Source organism: Anopheles arabiensis, chromosome 3 (assembly GCF_016920715.1).
Source record: "Anopheles arabiensis isolate DONGOLA chromosome 3, AaraD3, whole genome shotgun sequence".
Classification (NCBI taxonomy): Eukaryota; Metazoa; Arthropoda; class Insecta; order Diptera; family Culicidae; genus Anopheles; species Anopheles arabiensis.
The window spans coordinates 1,780,287-1,804,519 of NC_053518.1; the positions used below are offsets into that span (position 1 = coordinate 1,780,287).

Consider the following 24,233-nt stretch of genomic DNA (forward strand, 5'->3'; position numbering starts at 1 on the left):
GCATACATCGCTGCCCTTGCCCGCTAATGATGCTACAATGTATCGCGTCCCGCTTCGCTCCCCACACCAAAATCCTCAAAGGGTTTTCGGAAGGCGAGAGACCTTTTATTTCCACTCGTTTGTTTTCTTCTTTCCTGTTTCTGCCACCCTTCTCTTCTATTATGGTGTATGTGTGTGTGTGTTGATGTCGTTCTCTCTACGTCGACGGCGTTTCGTTCGCACGCGGACGGAAAGGAGAACACACGAAACACGTCGAAGCGTATTGCGCAAATTAAAACAGCTCTAATCAGTGCACGCTTAATGAACGGGACTGTCTTGGGCTGACGCTCTCGCGTCTTGACCCTTTCGCCAGGTTACGGCTGCAGGGTGTGTGAGTGTGTGTGTGTGGGTGCACGTTGTGAACAAGTTGTGAAAATGCAGACTCGACTTTGGGGGATTGGGACCGGTTTTCTGGCGGCGGCGGTTGGCTCGATGCAGTTGCGAGCAGCCGGCTGGCCAGAGCCAGAGGACCGTGAGAGATAAACGATGACGTGTAAAGGGCACCGGGAGCGGTTCAGCAAACAAACTGGAAAACCCGCCGGTGGTTCTTAAGGTTCCGCGCTGCAGCCGCGAAGGTTGTACGCGGACGGTGAACGGCGTAAAAGGGCGATATCCGTTCGAAATGTTGCTTAATTTGACAAATGAAACGGAGGGGATTGGAAATGTAGTTCACATTGTACTAATTAACAGAGCTGTTTGTTTTTTTCTTTCTTTCTGGAAAGCAGTGAGAGCAGCAAGATCCAACAAAATTAATGACTTTTTGATCATATCGCTTGGCGTTTTGTACTGCTGGTTCTAATGAAATGAGAGGGCCTGGAAATTGATACACACAGCACAACCTCTATGTCTTTGCAATCTAATTGAACTTGCCCTAATACCGCCAACTTTGCGTTGCATAAAATTGTCCAAACGCCACGGAAATGGCGCTTCCCTTTTGCCCGGCCGTTAATCGCGTAGCATAATCTATCCCGTTTCGCCTTTGCTAATTATCCCTCATTAGCCATGTTCGGTTGAAACCAATCGCTATCTATCCTTGTGCCGCGCGTTCGGCACAACAGCGCGATAAAATCGAGGTACAATGTTACCCGCGATAAGCGATCGAGCTCGACGTTGGATCGAATCCACTCCCTTTTACCCCCATGTCCTGTAATCGTACGCCGCTGTAGTGTGATAAAGAACCTCCACTGCGCGCAGAAGGGGTAGAGGACGCCCTTTTTCCCCTTTTGCCCCGTTGCATCGAGCGCAGAGTGACTGCTGCTGCAGCCACTCGCACACAAACGAAACGGTTTGTGAACTTCGCCGTCACCGTAATGAGCATCGAATTCTCTTTCCGCCGCTCATCCGTCATGCTGCTGTCTGGCTCCGGCACTTCTTCCCAGCATTACACAGTCGTTCCGCGGGCTTTGGAGTGTCTGTGTGTGTGTGTGTGTGTGTGGGTATTTTGTGCTGTTTTTTATGCTTCTCCTTTGCCTCATCCTGCGTGCTCCTCCGAGCGGCCACGCTTTATGGGCCCCGAATCCGAAACGTGCTCAAATTAGCAAATATACCCCCAATTTGAGCCACCGGCGGCTGCAAATTGAAACATTGTAGCCACAAATTGTGGGTTTGCGTCTCAATTCAGCCCGCGGCGAGCAGGAGAGGACTGCCGTCCCTATATCGGGGCCTGTTTGGAGCCATCGATTTGACTGTTGCAGCGGTTGACTTCCCGCGTGGGATGATGCTATGCAGCAGAGAGAAAGAGAGCTCGAGGGAGCGCAGAAGAGGGAAAGATGAGTGTATAATTACGGATGTTTGTGGTTACATTAATTAAATTACTTACCTCAACCTGGGGCCTGCTGCATCGTGCCATTGCCACCGGGCGGGCATCGATGCTGTAACAAATCGTTTCTATTGGGTTCACGATGCTCGATATCGATGGTGTGGCACGATCACGTCGATGATGATGATGATGATGATGACCATGAAGGGTGCTCACGTACGATATTGATGGGCCCCAGAAGGGCCTGTCGATGCAGTAAAGCAAATAAATCGTTTTTTTTTTTTTACTGCAGAGGAAGAATTGCACGCCGGCGGCTGGTTGCAGAGCGATGGCAGTGCGCATAATTGGTCAGACACACTCTGTACCTTTGTTTTTAAATCACATCTTCTTGCTGAGGGATTAGAGAGATATCGCACTGCATTGGAGCATTGGAGAGGATGTTTATTGCATTGCCACTTTTAAGCGTTTGTGTTGTGCTGGCTGTGCTATAGTTTAATGACTGCACAGCAAACAGGAAATCTTGCAGAAAGTGTAATCTTATCCGTTCGCTTCTAACCTCCAATGCACTCCAAGTGTGCCGGGACGCGCACTAATTGCTTCACAAACGGGATTAAACGGTCCAAGATGTTGTATCCTTTTGCGGTGCTCCAGGGCTCGCCGATAAGAACTCCTTCCTTGGAGCCTTGTAGGAGAGGGTCCTTTCTTCCTTACAGCAACAGTGAAGGAAAAAGAAAGAGCAAGAACGAACACATGCGAAGGATAATGAATGTTCTTGTTAGCTGGCACACCTAGGCTCGCCTCGGGCTTTCGTGGATCGATGAGAGAAACGTTTAATAACAAGCGAGAGACAAGGGGAAGCGAAAGCAAATCCGAATGGAAAAAAGCATAATCATCAGCCGGATGTGCGCACCAGGAAGAGAAAGAATGCTCTTCTTTTTTTTGTTATTATTTATTACATTTGCTGCGGGAAAGAGTTTCTGCGTGTCTTTGTGTGTGTGTGTGTTGATGTGCGAATTGTTCAAACGCTGCTGGCGAAACTGTTCTCAATCCTTCCTTTCTCACAATCGAAGAGTTTCCACTAATGAAAGCAATCACAAGTCGTCTGTTTTGTTCGCGATAATTGAAATCTGAAGGAGAAGAAGGAAGCGTTGTTTTACTCTTGCCTCTTTTCCATTGATCATCAGTGTTGATTGCTTCATACTTCCATTAACCAGTGATAGCAGTTTGCATGTGTGATAATGCATATTTTTCCCATTTATAATCATAGTGTTTTGTTGTTTTAAGACATATTCGATAATATGGAACGTTAAGATTGATTTGGAATCCATTTTGCAGCAATAAAATAATTTGCAAAACCAATGCAACCGATTTCAATTAGCGATCGAAGCCACAGAAACAAGATTAAATTTCTAAACATGAAAGAATGGCGCCAACACAAAAGCCCTCCACCTGCGACGAAACATATGAAAATGGGAAATATATTTAAAAAAAAGACCATCGGGGTGCATTCGTTATCAGCTAGAATATTCAATTATTTCGTCAACGCGATATTTCTAACAGCATGCTCGGTCTGCTGGGCTGGCGCTTGTTTTTGTCGCTAAAAACAAATACTACACCACACACAGACACACATGCTGGAAAGTGTTTCCTTTTTTTATTGCTCCAACACCCACACACACGTGTTGGGGGAAGAAGGATAAGAGATCCAATCTGGTTTACCCCAATTGTTTGGCTAGTCATAATCAATCACTGACCCACCTCTCGCCCTGAATTGGTTCTATGCTCGGCTGTACTATTCGCTGCCGTGTCCGTCAGCTTTATCGGGGCATTTTCCCCCCTCCCTGTTGTGGTGCGTAGTAGCACGTAGCGCCCTGGATTGCCTAAAATTTGTTCTAGAAATTGGCTCATGAAGCGGCCCTGAGTGCGAGGCAGCGCATAACACAAATTGTTCTAGTTGTATATAGTTGTGCCACGCGGCTTCGCGTTATCGTTGTTGCGGATTTTCGCGCGTCCCTGTTGTCGTTTTTTTTTTGTTCGCTCGCCTTTTCCGTTAGTTTCCATCCTCGCTCGTTTTTGTGTGTGCTGTGTTGTGTCCAACATGTTCAAGCCCTGCCGATGGCGCGGATCCGCTTGTTATCCGAAACGATGGCGTTCGCGGCAAGCTCTTTTCGGGCCACGCAACACTCAACACACTGTGTCCCTGCTGCATCTGCGGGCGCAAGGGCAGAGTGCAGCGCCGAAATGAAGTCAGAGAAATTCAATCAATCTTTTGTTTTAATCCGCATCCTTTTCGGAGCCCGCTGGTGTGGCGCCTTGCAACCCGCCTCCCAACGGGAGGGAGAAAAAAAGTCCCAATCGACACTCTCCGCCCCCGCGAATGATAAGAGCTTAGAGGAGGAAGTGTGTGAGGCAACAACAGCACTACACACACACATTGGGCACGCTACGCCATCGATTGGAAGGTTTGTTGGCCACTGTTCGGTGTGCCTTTTTTGCTGCTGAAAGCGTTCAATACGATCATTTGTACGCGCGGAACCTTTCTGTCTCTTAGTGTGTGTGTGTGTTCTGTCCCTCCGCATGACTATTCCAATTAGTGTGCAACAGCAAAAGGACCTCTAAACATTCTCGGCTTGTTACGGGCTTAGATGAAGCAGGCGCGGGGAGGGACAGCTCCACCCCAATTTCCCCGATTGTGCCTTTTTGTCATTCTCTCGGGTGACACTCACGGGGAAGGGCCGAAAATCGAGCCTGAGCTGAATGACTGACACTAACGCGCAACGTGGCTAAGGGCACTTGAGTTCGCGAGTCGTTCCTGCATCTGGGGACCTCGAAAAACGGGCCAACAAACACGCACACACGCTCACTCGACACGCATTTCCGTAGAAGCAGGAGAGGAGGCAGCTGTTTTGTTTTTATATCGATGGGCTGGCAGTTTTGGCTGCCTTGCCCGGCGGCGCCCGCAGTGGGTCGAATGCAATTTATGAATTTTTTAATTTGATTCCTCTCGACAACGAACTCTCTTGCACTCGACATGAGCGTTTGGATGGTCCAGCTTAGAAAAAAGGTTTGGCGCAGTGTTGCTGTGTTTGCTACAAAATTAGTTTAAAGCATTCTGTGAGCCTTTCGGACTTTCGGTGTACTGGTAGAGCGTTAGATGCAACCGTTGGGTAGCGTACGATGAATTAAAACAATCTGTTGAGCTACTTTTTAATGAAATCTACAAAGACACACCACGTGGCCCGGGCGAACAGAGCGATGAGCTTCACAGCACAGAGGGTTTTTAATAATAAAAATAATGTTAAGCCGCTCCCTGCTGCTGATTGTACATATTGGCTTCTATTCTCCGGGACTTTTGCTAGAAAATGAATGATTCAACTGGGAAACAAAATGCCGGCTAAAAAAGTGTACCTCTGCCCTACGATCGCTCATCAGAATGCAGAGCCACAACTCATCAAAACATAACTCTAGCAGCTAAATAAAAAAAAAACTTCAAACCTGCAAACCGAATATCCAGCCGCCGTGGAAGCGGCGTCGTACGACGAGTGGTTAGTTATTTGATTTTGGCTTAATTGGAAAACAACTAGCCTTTTCGCTACGGCTGTCCCGTGGTGTGTGGTTTTGTTGATCAAAACTATGTCATATTGGATCCATTGATCGAATCCGTTGAAATGCACATTCACTGGGATATGGAACAACATGCTGCGAGTGTGCTCCGTTGCTTAGAACGGATGGATACGGGTTGCATAAATTTGGTGCTTTTATTTTCCCAGCAGAAGATAATAATATAATGTTGAAGTGAGTTTCGCAACAAAAACCAAAAAAACAGACCCATTTCACCCCAAAAAATGTAATAAAGTTTCGTAAAGCAATCAAGATATCGCCTTACTTACCTCTCCGGCTTCACAAAAATGGAACCAATCAATCGATCAATTGAGCCCGTGCCCCCGTCGCCAGCAATCCCTCATCCTTCCGGGTTTTGCGCACTTAATTGACATGCTCATGCGTTGCATTTCAATTACTCGTTCGTTACGGGGTGGGTGACGGAAAAGAAAAAGAGGGACAGAGAGCACACAGTAACAACAGCCAACCATGCACAAAAAAAAACAGAACGCTCGTTGCAGGACACGTCCTTGACAAGGGATATCACCCTCACACCCTTTCTAATCAGTCCGAGGGCACTCCCGGGATCGAACAAATTTAATTATTCACTCCCAGGAGAATGGGAACGATCGTCATCACTGGGAGTGTAATGGAGGGGGTAAAAACGTTCAAAAAAGCAGGAAAAGGTGGTTAAAATTTAATTTCCTTAAAAAAACTATATACTCCTGTGCGCCATTTTCGTTTCCCCCTTGGATCATGTGCAATTTTTTATTGTTTTTTTGATGGCTTGCTCTCTCTCACTGTCTCTGAAGCGTTGGTTGGTTGGAATCGAGTCAATTTCTTTGCCTCCCAGTCGTCCTCGCTCGTCATCGGGTTATGAAGAGGTGGAAGATGTAGCTGGCTGGCTCTGGTGGCCTTCCGACCCTTTCCAGAGACCGGGCGGGGAGACACCACGTACACATCCACGTACACGTCAGCTTGCAGATGAGAAGCAGGCGGCGGCAGCAAACCTACCATTCTCCTGACCTTTGCCCCTCCAGCCGCTCAGGAGGACCAGGAAGAGAGGGAAAATTTCGATGGCGTGGTGAATTTTGACGTCTCGCCGGTTCGGGTTCTAATTGACGAGGGTTGACGGGGGTACTATCGGTAGCTGTCACTTACGAATCGGTTTTTCGTTCCTTCTTTCCCTCTGTTTCCGTCGCTCTCTCGCTCTTTCCCTCGTCTTCGTTATGCCTGTTATTCCTAGACGAGGGATAATTCCTTAATTTCGAACCGCCTCGCTGCCCCGCCTCTCTGCGTCCGTTGTTGCCCGAGTCGTGTGGGTTCGTGTGTGTGTGTGTGTGTGCAGCATCGGAAATGTTACGTTGTGCTACAACACACGGAGACGAAGACGACGAATGTGGCGGACGAAATGTAATTGGTTTTCTCTCATCTCTTTTCTCCCCAAACGGATTCCTGGCCCCGTGGTGTGGTGTAACCGGAGCTGCCCTGTGGCTCTCGTTCTCCTCGTGGTTTGTCCGTCCTCGCATGTGTGTCTGTGTGTGCATTGGTGTGGTCCGATGCGGTGTCCGGTGCAGGGTTCAATCCCACGGGGAACTCTAATTTTGATGCTTCCCCAGCTTCCAGCTGTTTCCTCTCGAAGGCGCGTATTTTACCACCAACAAGGGACCGAATACCGCCTGTGTGTGTTGTGTGTATGTTTGTGTTCGAGAGCGTTTAAAAGAGGAATTAAAAACTTGTTCTTGATGGGTACTTTTTGCTCTCCGGTCGCCGGTGGTGGCCGCAGAGGTAAGGAAGTGAATCTGAAGCTCTTTTTCCACCTCCATGTGTGTTTCGGTTTGATGTAACTGTCGGTTCGGGAAAGGTTAAAATACACACAACCCGAATGTGAGAGAAAGGAAACTGTATCAACAAACAGAAAGTGTAGCACGTCGTGGGTTCGTTGGGGGACCCGGCCAGCGAATGTCCTCAAAATAAATCAACATTTTTGCAGTGTGTTTCGGAGGTTGGTGCCACTTTTCCGGTTCATGGCAATGGTCACAGGAGTGCCAATGGGAGTGCTAGCTGTTTCTATTACACGCTTTGTGTGATCTACGTAATTGGTGCCGGGGAGAAAGCTATTTTCTGCTGCCTTTGGAGAGCCGTAAGGCGTGAAAGACTGCATTTGGAAGCTGCTTGACGTATTATCGATTTAAGAAATTCTTTCTTCTTTTCCATTGGTTTGGTATGAGTTATCGAAAAAGAAACGCTCAAGAACACGTGCATCTTACGACCCAATTAAAAGGAACATTGGTGTTTGCGCGCTCTCTATCTCTCTCTCTCTCTCTCTCTCTCTCTCTCGGCGTCTTGAACTTTATCCAGGCACAACCGCAAAGCAGCGGCGAGACGCGTCCATCCCGCGCGCACTGTTACGAAAGGCGTTGTGAAAGAAAATAGGCGGAAAATTAAGCAACAATTCATTTCCCCTGCGATTCCAAAACGGCAAAGCGCGCCCGCCTTTTCGCCAACGCGCGTGAAACTTGACCAACTTTTAGCAAGAGCGAAGGAGCAGAGGGAGCCAACGAAGACGGCATCGGCATGATCCACTCTAATTGCACAGTTGCACATTCCGATTTGTTTGCGAGTTCGGCTCCAAAGTTGTCCGTGGACTTGTTAGTTCTTGGCCATCTTTTTGTGTGTGTGTGTCTGACCCTGCGTATCACTTTTTGTTGTTGCGCCCAGTCGATTCGTTGGCTGATCTTTTGATTAAATAAAAGCTCTTCTTCGGCAGCCTCTTTTGGCGCTTGTTAGGCACCAGCTCAGAAGTGAGCACATAAATAACAAGGAGAAAGGGATCGGGTTCGGTGTGGTGCCCAATGAAGCGAGGGCCTCTCATTATCGACAGCTAATCATTGCTTTCCCGCTCGCATCACAACTCCTACGAAGCGGCAGCCTTCAATCGATACGGTGCGCAAATAAAACGATTCGGCAGGAATCCGAAATGGGGGGAAAGGAATCAAACGAAACGCACCTTCCAGCACCACGCACACCGTTATTATTGGGCTCGCGAGCCGCGAGCTTCTTCTTTGAGCTCAGGTCGCTGGATCTCATAAATAACGACCACGACTGATGGCCACGATCCAATCGAACGGTGCACGATCGTTTGGCAGGGCAGTCGGTGGTGCGATGATGGTGCGTTTCGGGGGGTAACACATTGTTGCACAATGTGTGTTGCCAAGACCGTTGCGTGCCCATTTGCAAAGGGCTTAACGCCGCTGTACGCTTATCCCCTTGTGCGTCCCACCCCGTAAAGGCATGTAATAAGACAGCTCGACTGTCTTATTATTTCTTTCGTCAAGTCTGTCTGTTGGTTGGCGATTTTTTTCGGCAATCAACACGGTCATTATTCGTTGGCCGCATTTTGATTTGTTTTAATTTGGTGCTCGACACGTTTCGGTGTATTTTTGCTCCCTTTCAGCAGCTGCTCGTTGAAGGTCCCCGGGATGACATCGAGCACTGGAGGAGAAAGCAACAAAAAAAGGGCACACCACGCAAGAATGCAAAACAATTCCTCGAATAACGATCGCAACCACGCATCCAGCGCGCACCAACCGACACTCTAATGGTGGTGCGTTGGTGGTGGTACGTGTATGTATATCGCTTACCTACCTTTCCCTCCTGGCAGCTGCGTGAGGAGGAGAGAGAGAGAGGCGCCTGCAGAAGGACGATTCCTGTTTCCGGGGCACGCAAATTGTGTTGCTGAATGATTGGTTCGTTAGCGACTAATGAGGAAAGCAGGAAGGATTCGCCCATACCTTTCATGCGCTGTGGGCCACTTTAAAAATGGAAGAGGCAAGATGGTAGAGAGCTTAGTTACTGAAGGAGGTTATTTTGTATGCGTTGTTTCGAATATCTTCGATAGGAATGTAAAATAACTTTAATAGTGGTGTTTGTTAGACTGGGGTTTAATTCAGAACTGAGCGTCAGTAAACAACGCTGCGTGAAACGTTTGCTTCTAAGAAGCTTACGTTGTACTCACTCAAGGGAAGCAAAGTTCTGGGCTTGGGCAGGAAGATGTAGAAGCTGAATGTGGATAGTATTCCTCTATTAAATTGAAATCCTCCTGTCCGTAATGCTTACTGAAACGTTCGTAATTAAACTTCGAACGAAATGCGCCTAAATGTATGCAATTGGCAAAGCTTCATACTGAAATCGTCCCATCGTTCTGTGAAGCAGTAATTCAATTCTTTATCTATCAAGACAGAACATTCGCAAAGCAACAAAAATGCAACAAAAACGACCCATCTTTCAAGTCTAATCTAGCAGAAAATGTGTTTACAAACACAAAAACAATACACGCCCGTGTGGTGTTAAATTAATTTAACTCTGTTTACCTTTCTTACGGTTCCGTAGTTCGCCCTAACACCCCCACGCTGCCTCGTATTTTGGCTGGCACATACAGCATCAGGAAGCAAAAACCTTCCTCCATACCCTCCAACACGTTTTCCATTTTTTTTAAACTGCACCACACACACAAGCTCTTTCGCAGCAGGACTGTGAAATGGATGTGAGTACCCCACGGCACTCATCGCAATCCAATCAACACACCGGCAGCCCAACAGGTGAATCCTGTTGCTAGAGTCTGTTCGGGCTGTTTCTCTCCTACGCGCTCACACCGCAGCTGCAGCCGCCTCCTGCTCCCTCCTTGAGCGATAATTCGATCAAAGACGCATGAAGCAAAGACAGGGGACGCAAGCTCTGCTGTGGTGCCGGCTCCACCATCAATTCAATCCCGCAAAATCCCTTCAGCAAATGAACCTAAATTCAATCAGCAAAATTAGCTCAACATGGAATCATCATCATACAATCAGACAGGGAGGGAGGTGGAAGATGGCAGCCGGCGGGTGTAGCGGTTTTCTCCAGCCACTGATCATCATTACAGTTAGTCATTTCCCCCGTCCGAGGAGGTTTCGGTGTCTCGTGTCGACGAAGAAGACACGAGAGACAAGGTTCGAGGTTTGAAGGCGAGAGAAAAAAGCACAGGAAAAATGGAACCCGAAGGAGGGAGCCTGCAACAACGTCCCTGGCTGGAAGTTGGTGGAAAACCACGCTGGAAGAAAATTGCTCCCAAGCCTTCCACCGTACCCGTGCCGAGGCCAGAAAACAAAGACGTCTTCTGATACGTTAGTACCATGCTGTGCCGCCAATCTTGGTGCTTGGTTTTGAGTGCCTTGCCACCACGACCCTCATCCCTGCCCTCGAGTCCGGGACTGTTGCTTGCATCTCTGCTGTGTCCCGCCACTGTTGCTGGCAACGGCCACACTGTTGCAATCATTTTCCATTTCTATAATCTCTAATGAATTTTCACCAGCCCAAAGCCGCACCCTCTCTTCCCTCTCTGTGTATGGGTGTGTGTGGCGAGTGGCTGTGCAAATCGTTCGCTTCCTTCTCTGGTGCTGCTGCTGCTGCTCGTTCGGAGCTTCCAAGTCATATGCAGACACACAAAGTGTGCCAGTTGCCCGGGACGACCGCTAGCAACCATTTCAATTCTCTTCGATCATTCCAATTTATATTGTCCGTGCCGTTCGCTTTGCGCGCGTCAAAGGATAACCTATGTAAAGCTGGGGGAAAGATGGGGGACGTCGGGGTGCCCTCCATTTCTCGCCCTCCCACCTCTCTCAATGATCTATTTTGAGTGAATTTGCTAACAGACGGAGCCTATAAGGATGGACGGAGCCAGCGTACACAGTGTGGGAGGCTCTCGCACGCTACTCAACGGCCCGACCCGGGTAACTATATCGAGACGGCTCTCGGTGCTTGCTCGCTGTAAGTTTGTACTGTCGCTTTCACTGATGCAGTGTCCTGTCGAGGGGCGTCGCTTCCTGTTTCCTATCCTTCCTACCCGGTGTGTGTTAACTGTGGCAGCACTACCGAAACAACCGATAAAATTAATTTAAGTGATGATAAATGGGTGTAGCAGAGGGATATGGTTGGGGTGAAAAATATCATTTCCACTGATTGTACGCAATTTCATTGAGGCACGGGTGAAGCGCGGGGGCCGCTGAGGGAAGTGGAAACACTGCCACACAACGACACCGAGCACGATGGAGCCAGCTCAAATTGGATGCGTAAAAGCGGTAGCCCTGGCCCCCCTGGTACATGTAATCCTTTCCTCCCGTGTGTCTCCGGCACACACTATTCCATCGCTCCAAATTCCATTGAATTGACGAAAGGTAGTGGACGCATCACACTCACACATGATGAAACGATTCGTCTCGAATCACGATCACGGACGCAACATGGGTGTAAGGGAGACACAGAGAGAGAGAGGGAGAGCTGCAGGCTTGCATGAAGTACCATGCGCCTCCATGGAAAATCGGCCCCATCGTGCTTGGGGATAAGAGAAGTGGCAGGCAGAACAGGTCTATTAGAATGATAACAAGTGCCGGATTGAAGCCAACCATTTCATTCGGCACTAATGATCGGAGTGAAATTCACTACCGATGCTAACAAACCCCCGAAACCGACCCCTCATTCATCGTTTTAGCGTTTAGTTTGGCGTTGTGCTCTGTTTTTCTCCATCCTTTTTTTATTGTGCCTCTCCAATCACGAACAGCAACCCTTAGTTACAGTGATTGCGTGTTGTGTACGCATACGCACGGCGGAGCTATGGGTGGGTTTGCGTGCGTACAAACGGTCGTGTAAGCATTTCCAAATTACCTGCCACCAGCAACCGGCAGCAGCAGCAGCAGTGACTTTTCGAACCGATTGCGATTGTTTGCGTGGAAGGTGTGTGTGTTTGAGGGTGCGCCTATGTGCTGGAATGTCCGCTGTTACCATGAGTGCAGTGCAAAGCGAGTAATTAATACGATAAATTCTATACTCAGCTGGGTGCAAATTATTTGCTGTGGTTCGTCCGGGTTACTAATTAATTTAGATCGATTCTAAGCTCGTTAAACGTAGACTTTGGAGCAATTTAGTTGAAGCACTTTTAAGGTATACGTTTTGCAAAAGGGACAAGTTTTAGTTTAGGACAAGAGAAAGAATAGTACCCGTTAACTTCATGACCGCCTGATTTCAATCAATTTTCATTGCCAAACCACTTTCAAGCATTAGCAATATGTGTTTGTATGTGTTCATGCTTTGCTCCGCTCGAATATCCATACCTCCGTATCTGTTGCTGGCTGTTCTCCACCATTTCCCAAGGGATGGTAGTGAAAGGTAGTTTGGTCCGATTGTCCCTTTCAAAGCGTCAGCTGATGAGTGATCACAGTGGGCATGGCCACACATTGGGCGCTTAGAATGACACTATTTTCATAAAAAGAAAACCTAATGCAAAGGGGAATTGTGTCGAAAGAAGAAGTCAACGGTTAGTTAAAAAATGGAAAACAAAATAGGACACATTTTGGACATCAAACACATCACTTCTTGTCCACATTCCCACAAAGGAATAAATCATCGTTCCGTTTCTCATTGCCAAATGCGTTTTCCCTTGAACGGCAGCCCGCCCTGTGTCCCAAGCATCATCCACCAATGGATCTGGGCTGTGTGTCTGCACGTCGTCTGTTTCATGATTTCTTCGTCCTGTCTCTCCTCCCCCCTTTACTCGCTCCTCATTTAAGCTCCAATTCGTCCTGATTGCTGCGTCCGTCCGTCAGTGGGCGCACCCGGCTGCATCCCGCTCGTCCGCAGACGGCAAGTTGGCGACGAAAATTTCGCCCTATTCATGTCACCCGTTTGTACGTGTGTATGTGTGATTTGTGCATGTGTGTGTGCGAGTGTCATGATTTTCAATCACAATTGTGTATTTGATTTTCTATTCCTTCAACTTTTCTATGGCACATTAATTTCTGTGATGCACACTGAGGGCAAGAGAAAGGGAGGAGAGTTGGGAGAAAATTGGAGTCATCTCCGTACTTCGTACTTGGATGGTGGATGATGTGATAGTGTGTGATTGAGGGGTGGCGGCGAGCACGACACGCTGTATGTGTCGTGCATGTGTTCTGTGTTGTCATCGCCGTCGTCGTCGTCGTCGTCGTCTAGTCGCATTTTTGGCATTTCTTTTACTCGATCAAGCTGAAGAGCAACCGTAACAACCTTGACGAAGGGAAGCCTCGTTGGCTTGGGACGGGATGGATGCTTGTTTGATTCATTGGTTTCGAGACAACTCTACGAGCTCGTTTCACTCTTCCTTTTGCCCCCAAAAGCGAGCAGCAAAAATCATTCAATAAGAAACGTGGCGAGGAAATGACGGAGGGAGTGCGTTTTTTCCTTCTCAAACAAATTCATTCATACGTCTTTTGGCAGTCAGCAGGTCGTGTGAGAGCTAGAGAGAGAAAGAGCTCGTTGCTCGTTGCTTTGAGCGAAAGTGTGTTTGTATGTGGTTCACTTCCGGTTTGCATTGCCTTCGCCTTGCAGACTGCTCGGGCTCATCTTCTTGGCAGCGGCTGGCAGTACGTCGAAGAAGATGTACACAATTAAGCTGTGATTGTGATATCAGCGCTGAGGTTTACGAGTCTTGAAAAGCGAACTAAATTAATCGTACAAGAAGCAACTTCCGGGCGTGCTTGGATGTATGACACGACTAGATGAAGCATGAAGTAAACAATCAAACCAGGTTTCCTGGTGTGTGCATAATTTAGCGGCTCAATTTAAAATGCAATCTTGTTAAATAATTAAATTGAACGCTTTGAGAAATGAAATCTGCACTGTCTCGCGTTCCTCTTTTGGATAAGAAATAATCAAAAGCAAATCCAAACAGCCCGCGAACTCGTCAACGGCAACGGCCTAATGATAATGGCCCGGCCTGTCCGCTTCTGTCCCCTCCTTTGCCCCGGGTTTGATGACGATGATGGTGATAATGAAAATAATAATGATAATAATCGGCATCGTTAGTCGTTGCCGTTGGTATCACACACCGCAGACACCACCGTACGCCGCCCCGCCCATCCGCTCGGTGTCTCCGGGCTTCAGGTCTGTGTCGCCGATGATTTGATATTGCTGCAACCAACGTCGAACGCGACCCGCGGGAAAGATCAAGGTTTAAAGCGGTCTTACACCACACCCCACCGGCCGAAGAGATTTGCTGGCGTCCCCTTTCTACGGTGGCTGCGGAACACTGCCGCTCTCGTTATGATGATGATGATGATGATGATGATTATTATTATTATTGTTGTGTTCCTCACTTGTTCCTTATCCGCCGCGGATGATTATTGCTAACGATCGTGCGCTTTGTGATTGCGGCTGGATGGTTGCTCTCTTTCGCTTCATCATCACCGGCTCTCTCTCTTTCTCTCTCTGTTTCTTTCTGAAAAAAATGAAAAATGTGAAAAGGCAACTTCACTCATCAAAAATAGCGAACCAGCAGCCGGTACCGATTTCAGCCACATGGGGGAGTAAACGAGGGTTGTAAATTGGTCAAATTTTCTATTTCTCTTTTGCCCGGGTGTGTTTCCCCGATTTGCACCCCGGCGGGTGTCGGTGAATGAATGGCACGGTGGAGTACGCTGATGGTGGCACAAGTGGAAGGGGGGAGGTAGTGCATATTGTTCCCTTCAAGAAGAGATCCTTAATCGCTGTCAATGAGATCCTGTCGAGCGATTGTGCATTATGAATTCATTTATCCTTGCTTTATTACTTCTCCCTTTGACGCCGTCCCTTTTTTAAGGGTGTGTATGTGTTTGTACGGATTATATCAATACGGGTTTTCTTTTTTTTTAACAAAGATTCTTCGATCAGGGGAAAGACAAGCTTCGCACCTCCTTCAGCGCCGAAAATCGAATCAAACTAACACCCAACATCAAAGCGTGCAAAATTAAAGTGAATGTGAATTTCCGCAGCAACTCTGCTTGTTTATTTTCTTGCTTTGCGCGACACCATTGCGCCCCCGTCGTTGTGATTTCATGGGGAAAATCGTAGCAAATCACGTTGCGTTCCGTCGCGTGCCATCGTCGCTGTCGTCGTTCAGATGGCTTTTCTTGTGCGGCAAAGTTTTCCCTCGGCTTCGGTGGTGCATTCTAGAGACGTTTGGGTTTGCAAATTCACCATCCACCGCCCACCTTTATCCTTTCTTTTGACCACTAGCCGTGAAGCTTCTCCTCCCATCGCCATCGTTAGAGGGTGTCGACAAAAAACGCGCCGAGCGCGCATTGTCATCATCATTCGCGTGCTCACGGTTTCGCGCTTGACTATTTCAATATTATTTCGTTTGATTTCTGGCTGTCCCTGCTCCCCCGCTGCTTTGCTGCAACCATCGCCCATAAGCGTGTTGGTTGTGCCACTCCAAATGGCGGGGGAAAAAAGGATGCTAAAAGGTAAACAGCATTGATCATAAATCAGCCAAACGCCAGTGCTTTTTGATTTATGCTGGTAAATAAAAGCCAGACACACACACACAGAGAAACACTTTGGCGCTTCCGCACAGATTCCGTTCGCGCCTTCTATTCGGCACGTTCCTGCCTTCCACGAAACGAAACATTTACCTGCAGCTTCGGTTCGTTCGTTCGTTTGGTCGTGATTTTGTTTGCATGGATTTGCTTGTCTCTAAATAAAAAAGCGAATCCGGCTTTCTCCTTCCCCTGTTCTGTTGACGAGATTGTTTTTAAACGGCAGCTAAATGTGTTTATGCAACGTTTAGTGAGGTTTTATGTATGCTTCGTAATGAGAACATGGCAGCTTACAGCATTGCGCGGAAAGGAATTTCCCAAATGAAGTGTTGGAATAAAGCCAAAAGGTATTTTCTATGGCGACGTATCACTTCCCTCTGAATGCATTCGTTACCTTTGAAGAGGCTCAAGCAAGCAAACAGTTTCCTCTTTGGTATTCACGCGGTTGTGATTAAACATGCACACACACTTCAGCAATATTATTCGTGTGTATCAAACTTTACAGTTCAGTGGTGTTTCTGTGTGAAATCGACGGGAATAGTTCTCGATAAGGGAGCGAACGCACGTGCTTTCTGCGCCCTAGAATGGATGCGCATGGAGGCGTGTTGTAGTGAAAGGGAGTTTGTCGAACTTCTCGTCGAACTGTTCGCTGTTTGATAACACAGTAACATGCGAAGCATGCTAACGACCTCCAACCTTAACACTAACATGTATGTGTGTTTGTGTTTGTCTGTTATGCAACACCGTAAAGGTGCGGAACCACTAATTAAGAAGGAAATCTAAAACGTGAGCAAAGTAGGGGCGACCGGGCTGGAGAAAAAGCACATTTCTTTAATTTCTCAATCATCTCCCCGTGCCGTGTCTAGCCGTGTCGACCTCAAACAGATCATCCGTGGTGGTGGTTGCACCTGAAGCGCACAAGCGCGCACACACACACACACAAACTCTCCACCCGAACAACAACAACAACAGCCGACCGGCACGTCCTTGTCAGCAGCGCGCTCATTATCCTAGCGCATTGTGTTCGCCTCCCAGTCCTCCCCCTTAACGATGAAGAGAGATAGAGAGCGAGTGAACGTTTCCCGAGGACTATCATGTTCTTTAATTAACTTATCTTATTAATTAATTAATTAACAAATTAATTACCCGTCGTGGCAAACAGGCGGTAGCAGCCGGCCGGCAATAGAAGAGCGACTGCGGTGCCGCGGGGGTAATATGAAGCTCTTCCGCTGTTGGGGTCCCCATCCGCCACGCTGACAGATCTTCTGCAAAATACACACACACACACACACACACACACACACAGAGTTCGGTTTAGACTTAACGCTGGAGGGCTTTGAAGGGAGAGAAAGAGCGAGAGACAGCGCGTTGTCTGTGCTCATCAAACTGTGTATGTTCGACAGCATCAACCGCCGCTTCCACCGTGTGGCGTATCATGGACACTTTCGCCCCGAGGACTGATATTTGATAGTGGCAGTGCGAAAGTGTAGACCTTGGCTGGGAAGAGCGACAGGAACAGTGAGCGTGGAAATTACAGGTGCATTCATTTTCACGGACAGAAGAGGCCTCCTGTGGTACGGTGCGATTTGCATGGTGGAAAATTACGCTCTGCTCCGGTGGGATTGAGTTCGTTTGTTGAATCGGGTAATCGATGGAGCCTTGCGGCGATAGTGGCCTATAATAATAGTGTTGATTTTTGTCTCGATAGCAGTAGAAGCGTATTATCTGACCACAACTCGCACAGCAATTTGGTAACGCATACATTAACAGCAGCTATAGGGTATCGAATCTCGATTAGACTCAGATGTATGACTCTTTTTTTACTAATTGAACGTTCAATAACACTTAAAAAGGCTTAAACTTCATGGTAAACATACAATCATTCACCATATTATTGGCTCTTGAGCTAACATTCAGCGATATAACGTCTGGTTTCCTTGAATGTCTACTACCTGCACAACTCCAGCAACTCTCTCTAGCTGTAGTTAAATTAAACAGTCGCTTGCGTGTGTGTGTATGCCACATCCGCAAGAGGCATTAAACAAAAACTTACACTAATTGACAACACCGTCCCGTCGGCAGTTAGTGTGGCGGCGGGGTACGGCGTGGATCGTTCATTTTACTCGTTTGGTCCTTTGCTTCATTGTGGTTTTAGTTTGGCAGAGAGAGGGGAGGTGTTCGTTCTCTCCTTTACCTGTTCCCTCACTCCCCACTCCTTTGCCTTCTCTCCCTGTCTCTCTCTCTCGCTCTTGATTATCCCCATCTGGGGAGGAAATAGCTCAACATAACGGTGGTGGCGCACGCAGCCCGGCGGCAGCAAACCGAAGGCAAACGAGGGCAGGTGTCTGAGAGGATTAAAAGATTTGACGTGACCCGAAGCTGAAGAACCGCGAACCATCACTTCGTGCGGCTTGGGCAACGGGCGTTAAGGACACACGCGGTGGCCTCCCGCGCCCTGCTTCGAGCCTCGGCAGGCACTCTTGGAGGATGCATTTTGTGTGCTGTGTGTTACGTGCCTGGAACTCGATTTCGTGCGGCGTGTGGCTTAAGGACACTGCCACCTCCTTCCCCTCTCCCCCGTCTCCCTGCGTCCCTCCATCGTGGCCGACGACGACGACGACTTCTTCGATGACCTGAAATGAAGCGTTGGTTGTTGTTAATTTAAACTCGAAACTACCGAACGGAATATTGCTAATGAGGGCTTAGAACGTGCCCTTTCCGTTTGTCCGCCCGGGTTAGAAGAGGTGAAAGAGAGAGAGGCAGAGAGAGAGAGAGGCCGCGTTGTTGTGTGCATGTTTGCCTCGGCTGTGTGGGTGGTAACCGCCCGTGTGTCCTCCATTGTCTTGCTCAATGGGGCGGTGGGTTTGTGTTGGTAGGGTGGAATTAAATTTAACTTTCGCACCTTTACTGGCCCCCCGACAATAGGATCTCGAGCCACACAGCAGCGGACGATGGGGATTGATGGGGAAAGGGTAAAGTTTCGCCTAATGAAAAGGAGCGCCAAATGGGATGTTTGCATAGGGCCATGCATAATTAGAGACCAAACAATGACTCAATTATGCTTTCGCCTGGCGCTGAGAAAGGGGCAGAAGCCTTGGAAGAGGGGGGAATAAGCGGGGGGAGCGGACAAGAATAATGCTTCTAATTGCGATAGATTATTCGTCCTTAGAAATTATTAACGACCCGTTCGGTTCCGACGAACCTTCGATATCAGTCCGCCCCCTCCACACTCCCACTCCCGCTTTCCGATCCGATGTTCCTTAATTAACGACCGTTTGCATGATGATGTTCAACTCGTGGGCTTGTGGTTGGTTGGGTTCCGGTCAGGGCCCGGGTCACATTAGTGGTATGGGTGGGAAACATTGTCATGGCATTCGGTTTTCCACCTCCTTTTTCCCAAATATCTTCCTTTCCGTTTTTTTTTCTTTGCAACGACATTTTCCAACACATTGATTACGCATTTCCCGGTGCAATATGCGATAAAGAGATTTTGCAAATGCAGTTCCATCCGTACATACACACCACCACTACTACCTTCCCTCTTTCCAGTAAACTAAACTCCAAACTACGGACTATAAACTGTTAAATGGCGACACTTTCCACCCCCCGTACCGTACGAGCCGGTGTGGCGAGAGGCGGGCGACTTGTTTGTCGAAGTAATTTTCACCCAACTTTAACACCACCCACAACACTTCCCCACTTTCGCTCCGACTGCCCCCCATTTTGCCTCACCTCAATGGCAAAACTCCTTATGCAAAACTGAGACGGAGAAGATGTTTCTTTTCCAGTGGGGTTGTTCCCTTTTTTTTGCTTCTTCTTCTTCTTTTAGTGAAGTGCCTTTCGGTCGACTCCCAGCATCTGTTCGACTGTGCACTGTGTGTGTGTGCGGGTGTGCGTGTCGGTAAGGGCGCTGTGTATGTTGTGTGTTTGGTTATGCTTGTTGACAGAGTTGATCAAACAAATTTCCCGTAATTTCCCGTCAACCGGTTCACTACCGCTTGATGTGTGTGTGGGAACGATGCGGGGGGGGCTTTTTTCTGCTTGTTAGTACTTCCCCGCACTGTATGTGTGTGTGTGTGTGTGTGTGTGTGTGTGTGTGTGTGTGTGTGCTGAAGTGGAGGGAGAGTGTTTGATTTGGCGGAAGGGAAGAGGTGCTGTGGACCTGACTCGATTTACATAAGTGATTTTCAGTTCGCCTTCTTCCCGGCCGCTTCATGCCAAAAAGGGGAGCAAACGAGTCCTGCCCACTTCTTCTTGGTGGCTGCTGAAGGCTTCCTCGAGTGGAGGAAGTCCATTGATTCATAAAGAGCTGCTTTTGAACTCTTTTATTGCAGCAATTAACACTAATAAGTGCAGGAGGAAAAGGAGCATAGGAGCGTCGGCCCAACACTTATAATGTGGAGCAGCAGGCTTTCGATTAAAACAAATGATATTTTTCTTCTTTAAACAGTTCTTTAACCTCTCATTTGACACATAGAAAAAAGGTAAAATACACACACACACACACACACACACACACACACACACACACACACACACACTTACACCGAACAAATCTGTCGAAGAAACCGATGTCAAGCAGCACAGATTACACGAATCGTTTGCTCGAGCACCTTGTTCAAGTGAGGTAACAGCAACTACGGCAAAAAACAGCTCCCAACCACTCCTTCGGAGCAGCCGGAAATGGCAAAAGAAAAACCATAAGGTCGAGGTGTGTGTGTGTGTGTGTGTGCTACTCCCTTCCCCCCTCTGCCGGTTTCTGCCTGCTTGCACAAAATGTAAACGGAGAAAACACGATTAAACAAGCGCGTGGGGCGAAGGAATATTCCTGGCTGGGAAAAGGATGGGAAACAACAAACAGCCGTCGTGTGCCGCGTGTCCGTTCAGCACGGCGGTCTTGCTCGGGGTGGTGGCAAAAGCGCCACGGCTGGGAGAGGAAACACTTCGAAACGAAAACGGAAGGCGACACGACACGAACGACAAACGACGATGCAAACTTCCCGCCTCAAGATCATGGCGCACTTGTCCCCCCGCACGGGCCCTTGTTTGCTCGCTCACTCGAAACTGTGGTGGTACAGAGGGAAGGGAGGGAAGAGGAGAGGTTAGTGGTTGTTTTGCGCGTTCCGTCGTGTCGCCCAAGGACGTGATTTTCTGTTTTGGTTTGGCGATTGCTTTTTCGCTCCTCGTTCGCCCGCCCACTTTTAACTGTGTGGGGTGGGGTGTATGTGGCGGTGAGAGGGAAAAGTGGGTGGTTTTTTGTCGCAGCTTCCGGTGTTTACAGTTTGGCGCGCGTTGTAAGTGTCAGGAGAGAGTGCCATGCCGTTTGCGCCTGGACGCGCTTCCTTGTGGTTTTTTCCCCTTCCACAGTCGGTCTCTTTTAGTGATCTGTTTTAAGTGTTTTTATTATAATTTTTCTCATAGTTTTGAATCTTAATTTACTAAATTCCGTATCTCTTTTTGCTCTTTCTCACCTTCTCACGCTCACGCAGGTTATTCGGTTCCGGTGCTTGTTCCGCCTGCCATCAAACGATACCCGCCAACGAGTTCGTGATGCGAACGACGTCCCACACGACGATAAACAACAACCTGAACAACGCCGCCAACAACAACAACAATCAAAACGGAACCGTCAACAACAACAACAACAACAACAATAACAACAACAACGGCCAGTCGGTCCCGCAGCACCACGTGTTCCATCTCAAGTGCTTCCAGTGCTCGAAGTGCGGCAGCCATCTGGTGCAGGGCGACCGGTACTACATGCTGGGCGGCAGCCTGGTGTGCGAGCCGGACTGGCACAAGCTGGTGAAGACGACCAACAGCCAAACGAACCCGCCGCTGCGCAAGGGCAAGGTCGGAAGGCCGCGGCGCTCCCGCGACTGAGATGGTCCCCGGCTGGGTCGTCCGCCGAAGATGAAGCGTCCGCCCGTGCCCGTCCAGCCGCCGCCCCAGCAGCCGCCCCTGTCCTCCCAGCAGCAGCAGCAGCAGCCGCCACCGCCCGGGATCGCCCTGCACCCGTCCGGGATGGGCGTGGACGAAGCGCTGTCCGCCATCATGGCCAGCCGGTCGGCCGTGGGCGCTTCAGCGGCGGGAGCGGCGGCACCGGGCAGTGCGGCCGCCGCCGCCGCCGCAGCCGCTGCAGCCGCCGCCGCTGCTGCTGCGGCGGCCGGCGTCATGCTGGACGATCTGGACCTGGCCACCCAGCGCAATCTGGCGCTCGCGCGTCTCAACGCGTCCCCGCTTCCATCGGCCGCCGGCGGTCTCAATCCATCCCCTTCCAGCGGCGGGTCGTCGGCGGCGGCCGTCGCAGTGGCGGCTGCTGCAGCAGCGGCGGCGGCCGCCGCCGCCAACGGTCCCGACGGTCCGGCCCTGTACGGGCATCTCTACGGCAAGGAGATGGGCCTGATGCGCAAGCTCTCTGCGATGGACGATTTCGGCTCGGCCGGCGGGACAAATTCGCCTTCGTCAGCCGCCATGCGCACCTACCAGCAGCTGCTGCAGTCGGACGGCGTACTGTCCTCGATGCAGCAACAGCAGCACCATCATCAGCAGGGGCAGCAGCAGCAGCAACAGCAACATCAGCAGCAGCACCATCAGCATCTTCACCATCAGCACCACAACCAGCACCAGCATCATCCGTCAGGGTCTGCGGGTGGCTCCAACTACAATCAATCTCAACAGCAGCAGCAGCAGCAGCAGCAACATCCCCACGCAAAGTTTAACGGCGGACAGTTCGGTTATCCAAATGCAGGCGGACTGCTGAAACCATGCTACGACTACGGTTCGCCCCAGCAGCATCAGCAGCAGCAGGCAGTGGCCGCCGCAGCAGCCGCTGCAGCCGCCGCACTAGCCGCCCAACATCAGCACCAGATGCAGCCGCCCAATCAGCCGCCAGCTGCGGCAACCAACGGCTCAAACAACGGCGTCGGACCGCCGATCAAGAAAGAGCTCGGCTATGCGGGAGCGGCCGACCTGTACACTCCGCCCCTGACGCCCTCCTCGATCGGAAGCGGTGGTTCCAACTCCGGCCAAGGTCCACCCATCGCCGCCACCTCGACGGCCACCTCCACATCCTCCTCGACGACCGCAGCGGCTCTCTCCTTCATGAACAATCTGTACGGTGAGGCGGGCCACGGAGAACCGTTCGCCAACGGTCCGCCTGCATCGTCCACGGGCAGCCAGAGTTGTATGCGTCCGGGCGGTGGCTTAAAGGCGGACCAGCAGGCCGCAATGCTCGCGTCGATGGGTGGTGGCCGGGCGCCGGGGGCCAGCTCAATTATGAATAGTCTAGCGAATAGCGCCAAACACGAACCAAATACGCCGACCGATGGGCTCGCCAACGATCATCTTCATCATCAGCACCATCAGCAGCTCGGTGGCGGCCATCATCATCACCAGTTGCACCAGCACCATCATTCGATGCATCTTGCGCATCATCCGGGCAATGGTGGCGGCGGTGGCGGCGGCGGCAACAACAGCGCCACACCGACACCGCTGAACGGGGCCGGCGGCGACGACGACCATGATAAGCTGTCATCGCCGCTGACCGGTACCACCTCGACGCTTACGTCCGACCTGCACGATCCGGACAATGATAGCAACCCGGACGGGTACACGATTCTGTAGATCGGGAGAATGTGGGCCCATTAGTGGCATCCTACTCCCCCCACTGTTACGGTGCCATTTACACTGACACGCGGGTGTGTGTGCCTGCTGAACCGTTGTGAATATTACTGATGGAATGGGAGACAGCACCGTCCCCTTTTTGGCTGGCAAAGCGAGGCAAAGCTCCTGTGTTGGTGCTTGGGGCAGCTGCTCTGGGTACCATTTGGCGCATTTGGCGCGGGACGGACGGAGGAAAACGACTCAAGCGACGAAACCACGACGAATCGTATTGTGATGTTAAATAAATGAAAAATACACTAGCTCTAATGAAGGCACTGTAGTGTAGTGAGAGAGAGAGAGCGAAGATAGCTTTTAAGAGAGACACTGAACGCGGCTAATAGAAAAGGCCAAAAAGAAGGGATGGCGTAGTGAAGCTTCTCTCCTTCACTTCTTGCAGCTTGTGATGTCGATGTCGATTGATACTTGTAAAAATATTGGAACGAACGATCGAATTGAGGTTTACTTTCTCTCTAGAACTGGTTGGAAAAAGAATACACTTACACACACACACACATACAGAAAAGAACACTAGGAACATTGCAAAGGAAGCGAAGCAGATAAACGTTAATTGATCAAACAAACAAAAAACGCAAGGAAGCTTATAAGAATACAGCGACTAGAAATTAGTGTTAAGATAGTTGTAAAAATCGAAGGAAACAATCCCTTAACTTTAATTCAATGCAACCGTGACAGTGCTGCAAGCAGCAGCAGAAGCAGCAGCACCATCAGCAGTAAATAGAGAAAAGTTAATTGCAGCTAGCCATTTGCAGCCCACAAAACCCACTCGAAATTGACGGCTGCTTATA

General features: G+C 49.5%; 2 protein-coding genes across 2 annotated transcripts in view; both read left to right on the forward strand.

Moving 5' to 3' along the window:
* Nucleotides 1–21,669, forward strand: part of LOC120901530 (LIM domain transcription factor LMO4) — a 28,915-nt gene extending 7,246 nt beyond the window's left edge. Inside the window, exon 4 of the mRNA XM_040309551.1 lies at nucleotides 21,252–21,669. Coding sequence (XP_040165485.1) covers nucleotides 21,252–21,645 — 394 coding nt within the window. The 3' untranslated portion in view covers nucleotides 21,646–21,669. The remainder of the gene's footprint in view (nucleotides 1–21,251) is intronic.
* A 6-nt stretch (nucleotides 21,670–21,675) lies between these two features.
* LOC120904978 (spidroin-2-like) lies at nucleotides 21,676–23,388 on the forward strand. Its single transcript, XM_040315561.1, has 3 exons — nucleotides 21,676–21,891; nucleotides 21,967–22,272; nucleotides 22,393–23,388. The coding sequence occupies exons 1-3, from the start codon at nucleotides 21,676–21,678 to the stop codon at nucleotides 23,386–23,388; spliced, it is 1,518 nt and encodes a 505-aa protein (XP_040171495.1).
* Nucleotides 23,389–24,233: the final 845 nt, after the last annotated feature.